The sequence below is a fragment of the Polyergus mexicanus genome, unplaced genomic scaffold, assembly GCF_030449975.1.
Source record: "Polyergus mexicanus isolate NDT 795.1 unplaced genomic scaffold, iyPolMexi1.0 SCAF_9, whole genome shotgun sequence".
NCBI classification, from domain to species: domain Eukaryota; kingdom Metazoa; phylum Arthropoda; class Insecta; order Hymenoptera; family Formicidae; genus Polyergus; species Polyergus mexicanus.
Window position 1 is genome coordinate 7,609,582 of NW_027223329.1, and position 9,325 is coordinate 7,618,906.

The 9,325-nt window shown below is 32.0% G+C and overlaps 1 protein-coding gene across 1 annotated transcript; it reads left to right on the forward strand.

The window, feature by feature from the left end:
• The first annotated feature begins 588 nt into the window (after nucleotides 1-588).
• Nucleotides 589-5,759, forward strand: Ras64b (ras-like protein 2). The gene is made up of 4 exons (XM_070301938.1): nucleotides 589-1,061; nucleotides 2,186-2,273; nucleotides 2,441-2,652; nucleotides 3,229-5,759. The coding sequence occupies exons 1-4, from the start codon at nucleotides 957-959 to the stop codon at nucleotides 3,424-3,426; spliced, it is 603 nt and encodes a 200-aa protein (XP_070158039.1). The 5' UTR covers nucleotides 589-956; the 3' UTR covers nucleotides 3,427-5,759.
• The last annotated feature ends 3,566 nt before the right edge of the window (nucleotides 5,760-9,325 follow it).

Here is a 9,325-nt window from a genome sequence, read left to right on the forward strand (position 1 = left end):
ATTTTATTACATAGCTCACATGTTAATCGCAATTAATGTTGTTTTAATGCATCTGATATATGCCAGCTGTTTACTACACATGTACGATTTACGTTTGTGAGCTTCAGCTTTTTGTTTTCGAAAGACAAAGGATTTATGTATCTCGAGATGGAACGAAGCAGCAAAGAAAGGGACGTTTCAATGTAAAGAGAGAAATAGAATTTTTATCACCAAATTTTTTAAAAAAAGACGAATGACATAAGAATAAAAATCTGTGATCACGTGTTTATAAACAGTCGCGCGTTTACCTAATGTTTCGTTCACCGGGATAATATTAATAGTCCTTTAAATGAATTGTCCTTTTCGTTGCATAGTGTCACCAGATCTCGCGCCAAGGATCTATGTCAGTCGAGGTCGTACAAAGTAATCCGGAGTCGTTTCGATGATACATATGTTAGAAAACATGTGCTACTTTCAATAATTGGTCTGTCACTCGCTTTGGTCTTTAATTTCTTCTCTCTCTCTGAGAGAGAGAGAGAACCTCCCTGGAAATCTTAGCGTCCTCGCGTGACTGTCTTCGGAACTGCCTCGCTAACGCCTTGTCGAAACTCGTCCATAAAAAGTTTACGAACCTCGGCTGCGAGATCTGCCAGATCTCGGACTCCGAGAGAGGAGGAGAAGGGAGTCTCAGCCTTGGCTTTTAGCGATTCCGAGGAAAAACATCCGTGACAGCCCACGCGACGCGTATCATATATATATATATATATATATACGTACATACGCATACGTACGAACGTAACGTGCGTGCGTTTCGACGACGAAGACGACGACGACGACGACGACTCCCCATTATCGCCGTCAGTCATAACACGCGTTCGCGCGAGATGAGCATTTGATTGCGCGTTCGGCGCCAGCGCGTGAGGGACTCCCGTACACAGATACTCGAATATAATCCATCGAAGCGAGGGGAAAAAAAGATGTCGAAAGCCCCTGACAGACAGAGCTACGCACAAACTTACAAGCTCGTCGTCGTCGGTGGTGGTGGTGTCGGAAAATCGGCGATCACGATACAGTTCATTCAAGTAAGTATCAGAGTGTCCAACACAGACTTTATCTCTCTCGCTGCTAATATAATATACGCGGGTGTCATATAAATACGTGCACGTCGATTACGAGAAACGCGCGGTGGAGGTTCTTTTCTTTTCGTTTTCTCGTTAATTATTCGCCAGATTCTCTCTCGTCCGAGGTGCGATTTCGTAGAAACGTGCGAAAAAAAAAGCTGCTTCCAAGTTTTCATCGACTAGCTCGCTCGGTATTTTTTAAAATTTCGATTCCTGGAAACAAACAAACGCGAATGACATAATCGTGAAGCTCTCGAGCGAAGGTTTATCTTCTTTTATTCGCGTAGCGCGCGAAGGAACGATAGCTGGCTGAATTGATGGATTATAAAGTATTATGTCATAGCGTGTGGACGCAATCGTCATATATGGTCATATACGGCAGCGCCGTGGAATGTCAATCCTGACGAAGTTGCGCGAGACACGCGGCGCGTCGTCGTCGTCGTCACCGTGACTTGACGGATAACCGATCGGCGCCGATTTGCCATCGCATGGTATCGCCGACGACTCGTTACTCGATGACATTTCGCCCTCGACAATCCGTAATTCGCGAGCGAAAAAAAATTCCGACGGAGAATTCTATTTATAAATTTGATATATATATATAGACGTACGTTCCATTTGATTAAGAAACGATGCATTAAAGCGAATTATGTATATAGGTAGCTGTCCAAGTTTGATTCTAAATGCGCTTCTGTATATTTTTGACTCTCTAAGAACTTTAATAAAAAATATTATACACATAAAGAGGAAAATATAAATATAAATTGCGATAAATGATATATTTGAAGAAAGATCGACTTTTAAATTGATAATAAAAAAATTACCGTCAAAATTTGGATCGAGAATATAGGCTCTTGTTATATACATGCATCTCATTACAATTGATCTTCACAACTAATATATTATTATTTTTTAAGGCATAATATTAGTTATATATATGTTTTTCTCTCTTATATAAAATTAATAGAAGCTTCTTTTAACTTAAATTGCTTGTTGAAATATATATATATCATCTTTGCTCATGAAAATTATTCATAGATATCATTCGTATGATATTTTATTGCAAAGATTCTGCTTCTTTTTAGAGTTTTTTTGTGACCGATTATGATCCAACAATCGAAGATTCTTATACAAAGCAATGTCACATTGACGATGTGCCAGCTAAACTTGACAGTAAGTAAAAAATGAAAATTTGTGAGGGAAACATTTTTCGAATCTCTAAAACTAATTGATCCCTCGACATTTTTTAAAAATCAGAGAATTTATCAAATCGCCAAGTATCATCAATCATGAAATATCTTATATATATAAGTGGACACATTTTTTTATATTTATTTCAGTATTGGATACTGCTGGACAAGAAGAATTTAGCGCAATGCGCGAACAATACATGAGAAGCGGCGAGGGATTCCTTCTCGTATTTGCGGTCACCGATCATTCGTCTTTTGACGAAATATTAAAATTTCACAGGCAAATACTTCGGGTGAAAGATCGAGACGAATTTCCTATGTTAATGGTTGGAAACAAAGCAGATTTGGACCATCAAAGAAGTGTGAGTATTGTTATAAAATTTTTGTTGTTCATTTTTCTCGTCGGAGAACGAATCGTAATCGTTATGTGTATGAAAATTTTAAGCTCATTTTACGCGCCACAAAAGATCACATATGTCATAAATCGTTAACCTTGAAGGATTTTCAACCTTTCTTTTGAACCACGTTTTTTTTTTCTATTGTTTCCCGTAGTATCTTTTCCCCTTTATAACATCCATTCTAACTTTTTTATTGTTCTCTCAATAAAACTTAGGTTTTGAAAACTTTCACATTTTATTTGGAATGCTTTTGAAAAAAACAATTCTCCGCCGTTAAATATTAGTTATCCGCTTTTAAAGATGATATTTATCCCAAAAAATGAAAATCTTGTCTCCAGAAATAATAGTCTTTTATTTCTTTGATATTCTTACTTCTTTGATATTATTTCTTTGATGTTTATAGATATTCCTTTGAATATGAAACTAGAATACTATATTCCGAAAATTCTCTAGTATTTTAAAAATCTTTTAGATGTTATAAAATTATGTTCAAAAGAATGCACTTATTTGAAGTATCTCAATCTGTTTGGATCTTTTCAGGTGTCAATCGAAGAGGCACAAAGTATAGCACGTCAATTGAAAATTCCATACATTGAATGCAGTGCCAAGTTACGTATGAACGTCGATCAAGCTTTCCATGAATTGGTGCGAATCGTCAGAAAGTTTCAATTATCGGAGCGGCCGCCACTGAAACCAAATTACAAAAATAAGAATAAGAAGAAATGCTGCATGCTATAATAAAAAAAGCTATCTATCTTGACAGATGATTTCATACTAATTCGATCGGTGAGTTCTAATTCCAGTTAGAAAGAATGATAAATTCAAAAGGGCAGAGAAATATAAACTTCTATAATGTACTTTCTCGAAAACTTTTAATACTTTTTACACATAGTTAATTATAACCGCACAACATACGAACATTAAAACAATTGCGAAATGTCTAACACATGCAAGAAAATTTAAACAAGAAATTGAATCGTATATGTAAGTTATAAGATATTTTAATTTTTTTTTACTCTATTATATTTTTTGAATTAGTAATTTGTAGAGTTCAATAGAAAGTAATTCTTATTTATATAACAAGTCAATTTTTGTTTTGCACAAATGGAAGCAACATCCCAATGGCAAAAAAATTAACTATTTTTTAATAAGTTTTACTAGGTATCGTCTATGATAACTATTGAGTAGGTGAAACAGTTTATAACTCGATTTACTATTATTATTTGGGATGCAATATATTGTTTGAAACATTATAGATGTTTGAATATTATAGATATTTTGGTAATATATATAATACGATGACAATTGGAAAACAATTGTACACATTAAATATTCTAGGATCTTGGCAGAACCAAAATTTGCTTGAGTTGAATCCTAATTATTTGATACATTTGATACATTTAATAATCTTGAATATATTAATGGGATATAATTATTCTGAAAAACAAAACAAAAAAAATTTTATTTTGTAACAAAACAAGTTTGTACACAATAATATATGTTTCTATGACCAATGTTTTAAAATATACGGGATATGTAAGATATAAATATACAGGATCCAAACTGAAACATACAATACATTTCATACTGAAATGTAAAATATATTCTTTTATTTTCGTCATTTTAATAAGATGTTCTCATATGAGATACTTGTTGAAATATTTGTTCAATTTTTATCACGCACATGACCCGATCAATATAATGATATTATCGTTGATACATATAATATTTAAAAAAACACATTCATTTTTAATGTGAAAAGAGTTAATAATTAATAATTTTAAATGATTTAAACATATTCTGTACTCTCTGCCACTTGTCGAAAGTATTTCTGCTATTATTAGCAGTGTTCTAATTCGTCTTCCTTTAGGTCGAGTCATAATGCGTAATTGCAAAAATCAAAATGGCGTAGTGATATTGCCAAATGAACGAATTATCAAATATAAACAATTTTTGAGTTATGAGTTTATAAGAATTGTTCAAATTGTTTAGAGTTATCTCTATATATTTACATATAGCACTTAGTGGTTGAAATTTTGTGCTATTGTTGTTATAATGGAGTCAGAATGGGGCCAATAACATTTTTAACACAGACGAACCTGTAATTAACAATATCTTAACAGAGCATACTCCGCAAATTCTGATTAATGCATACGCTGCGTAACATTTAATATTCTCAGTGGTTAACACAATCAGTGAATGTTCTTTGAAACTCCTCATATATTATATATTGCATATGTAAAAAAAAGGATAAGCTTCAAATTTTAATTTTTGAAACAAGATTAATAGTTTGCATATCTATTTATTTTAATATTTTCGTTATATCGATAATTAAATGTCTTCCAGTATCCCTTAAATGCATGTATCTTGTTATTTCTATTTTATGAAAATAATTTCAATATAAAATGATATTCGAATTCTTTATAATTTTCTATTTGATAAATAATATGACATAGAATGCATTCAAGTAATTTCATAACTTCTTTTTCCGCTAACTGAATTTATTTCAATGATCTATATATTTATATCTAATTGTAATAATATAATGTGGTATTTCTGATTAAAAACGCTGTATTTGTGGAGAGATGAAAATGTGTTCAGCAAATTTCGGTTTCACCAGCAACGAGAAATATTTTTAACTGTTTCAAATATTTTCACACATCACATTTTACCATAGTTCCGTTGTTGGTGATACCGATCACGAAATGTACTAATAATAAAGCTAATAATAATATACTAGCTTTAATATAATGTAGTTAATAATAATAATAATAATAATATACAATCCATATATAAGTTTACAAACGATATTATACGATACAAATTTTTACAAAAATCTTGCGACGATATATCTTACATTAACGATAATTAATTTATATACGAACGTATATTTTGCAAAATATAGCTTGTAATAATTTGCAAAATGACAAGAACCGAATAAAAAAATTCCATTTATTTTTGTAACTGACTATATTTATATGTTTGTAAAAAAGAATGTCTATATATACAGACTGATTTTTAGATTCAATCTATATGTTTGTTAAATAATTTCTGTAAACCAAATAATATGAATATAAATTAATTGTTATTATGCTTTGTTATTTTCAATCTTCTGATACTATTTTATTTTAGAATAATTTAGAGTTATATGGAATATGTCGCTCTACTAAGAGATTTAACTTATAATATTTTCTATATCAATATATATTTAAACTTTTGATAAACTTATATTACAAATAGCTCTTGAAATATTCATTTAAAAAAAATTAAGACAACGAGAAAAAATAGTTTTTACAAATAAAAGATCTGGGCGATATTGGATAAAACAGTGCTTCAATCATTTCAAATTTTATGGACTTGACGAAAGATGCCGTCACTTTGATGTCAAAGAAATGTAAGTCGGTAAAGTTGAAAATAAGTATTGTAACAATCGACAAGTTGACATTTTTAGGTGTCTTCACGACGGAGTTTAATCGGGTTCAAAAATAAAAATAAGATAACGAAATTGAAACTTTACTAAATCAAAATAAAAAAAAATAAAAATGCTTAAAAGAAAAGATAGAAGCAATTCCATACATAGCCAATAAGCTTTACTATAACTTATTACATGTAAAATCTTATGTAATTAATTAAATTTTTAAATAAAACGTTATGTAATTTTTATATAAAGATATATTATGTAATTTAAAGTATATTAATTTTTCTATGTAAATAATTGATGAAACAATTTTACTTTGTACATACTATTCGTAGCGAGTAATTTTACTTAATCATTGAATAAAAATAAATGTCGAATAACGCTAAATATTTGAATAAGATATTGTTTTTCTATATATTGATATTATAAATGATGAGATACACATAATTTCTTTATTAGAAAATTTCTCTACTTCTACAAATTAAAGCTGTTTCTCTCTACATATAAGTAACTTGATGCATTAATTTAAGTGACATACATATACCATAATACAATGTGCGATTTTGTTTATCTCCGCTTTGTTTCCGATCGTTAAATTTACAGCGATATTTATGCGTAGCTCGCGTAACAAAAATCGTGTCGATTATTAGCAGTCGTATCATGATATGGCCATTCGATAACCGAATAACGATAATATATATGCAAAATATTCCTCCAACGGCACATTCACCCTAATTTAGACGCCGACCGATCTCAGAGCGCAAGGTGGTCAGACGGGATTCCCACCTGGGCTATTCTTGACCAGACCGGGCTAATATTGATGCCACGCGATTACTTTCAGTCATACTGTCGTGTCCGTAAATATCTCTCATCGCGGTTTTTTCTACTACTATCGTATCTTTTGATACATTTGGATATCATCTCTTGGATACCATAATCTATTAATTAAGATCTTGATTATTTCGGCTCTTAATTTTTTCGATTGAATCACATAGTTCTCAAAATTCTGTTATCTTTGTAGGTTTCCTGTTTTACAATTGTATTTTAAAATTTGTTATGCCAAGTTAAAATTTTCATATTATTCTTATGTCTTTGTATTTTTGTTTCCTCTCTGTATTTCATATGTGAAGATTCTATATTCCTCACGTTATATATCTGAATACATTTCAAAATTAAAATAAAGAAATATTGTACTAGCTCAGGCATAAAACAGTTAAAAATTTGAAATAAAGAGTAGCCAATGAATGAACGACAGCAAATGACTGTGCAAATGCGAACAATTATAACATAAAAATAAAAACCAGATGTTACGATTGCGAAACGTCATCGCACGGTCGCATAAAAGTTTATTTTAAATTTTTTTATGCAAAAATACAATCTACTATTGTTTATTCATTAGCTATAGTCTTTGTTTCAATTTTCTTGATACATTATGGTTTCCTTGGACTTTAAACGGGTGTGTATTACAAGGAATTATAAGATATAGCAAACATTTATTGTTACAATTAGCTATTGCTACATAGACAACTTTTTTCATTTCAAGATATTGCAGCAATTCCTTCATCCATAGCACCTCGTCCATCGGTCACAAGGTCGCCGTAACGGTATATTTTTTTCTGAGCCCATCAACGCGTTAGAAAGATCGAAATTATCTATTTCAAGAGTTTATTTTAGTACATATTTAACGGTCATCTTTAAAGAATATTTCTCTTTTCCTAATGTTACGGTAAAGACGCAATAAGTTTCGCAGTTTTTTATTCGAATACGTCGGCGTCGGTGCATCCGAATACACTTATATAGCCAAAGTTAAATTATAAAAAAAGAACGCGGCGTATCCGATTAATACCTTCTTGCTCAAGAGCACACACCGAAAAGAGAAACCTTTACCGTAATCGATGCCGTCTTCTTTGTTCGCTGACTCGGATATTCCGCGGCAAAACCAGTTCTCGAGTTAGTGCTTTGCTTAGGCTTGGACGTGCGCGTATGTCAGATCATGAAAGCCGTCGTTGCGCGAAAAGCGACCTACGATGGAAAACATTATGTTAATAATTGCACGTGGAAGGTTGCGAAGGTAGTGAAAGGCGTATGCTGCGCTCTAGCGCGCCATCGAGAGAGAGAGAGAGAGAGAAAGAGAGAGAGAGAGAGAGAGAAGTATATGAGAAAATACCCCTTTGCGGCGTTTCGATTCGATCGCGAAAGCCGCGGAAAAACGTCGAATAAAAAATAAAAATTGATAATTATATATCTTCTCAATTTTTTACCCATTTGCATAAAGAGAAATTACTCTTTTTCATTATTTTATGTGATATCACGCGATTTGAATATATTCTTGTCCGTCTTTCAATATTAATGAAAGACGAAAAGTTAGAAAGTGATAGATCTTAACAGATTTTGAAAAAAAAAAAAAAGTAATATAATATTTCTTAACGCGTAACGCCTATATATATAATAAAATCAACAAGACCGAATTAAATCCCTTTGAATGATCGAGGAATCTTTTGGATCTTCGCTTCGTCCTGCTTTGGGTGTTCCTCGGATTCAAGTTCTGTATAATAATAATACTACGTGCGCGCAGGTAATCTTCGAGAACAGGCGAAGAAGGACGAAGAAGAAGAGGAAGAAAAGAGGAGAACTGTGGGATAAAAATAGCATGGTACAGTCGCAAAATAAAAACTAATGATGCGAACCTGCAGAATGACGATCCAGACTCGCCGAGCAAGGAGGGGATCGAAGAAGGAGGAGAAGTACAAGGAGCGGAGAAGAAAGATCGTTGCCTAAAAGGAAGATCAGGATTCATCGCCGAAGGAAGACGAGCGGAGAAGAAGCTCCCCTATATTCTATAGAGGTCACAATTTGTAAAATAAAATATATCTATTATAATATACATTGATAGAATGTATCATTGATTATTAGATAAACCTGAGAGAGAAAATTATTAGCTGCAAAAATAATAATTTATTGCGACTTCATATCGAAATGGAAGAGGCGCGAACTCTTGAATGAAAATTTATTTTTTCACTTTCTCGCGGAGTATTTATTGTTAGTCGCATTAACCGCGATTTGACAATTGTTAATAGAGTTATAATAATTATATAGTAAACTTTATACCATATACTTATAAGAATCGTATCATACATGCTCGTTCGTTGTTACTCTTCATTTTGTTCCCGACGATAATAGGAACAACGGATTTTAATTATAAAATGATTTATCCTCGGT

Coding starts and splice junctions, on each gene's coding strand:
- Ras64b (XM_070301938.1), top strand. CDS start 957: ATGTCGAAAGCCCCTGACAGACAGAGCTACGCACAAACTTACAAGCTC. Junction 1,062..2,185: donor TCACGATACAGTTCATTCAA/GTAAGTATCAGA, acceptor GCTTCTTTTTAG/AGTTTTTTTGTGACCGATTA. Junction 2,274..2,440: donor TGTGCCAGCTAAACTTGACA/GTAAGTAAAAAA, acceptor TATTTATTTCAG/TATTGGATACTGCTGGACAA.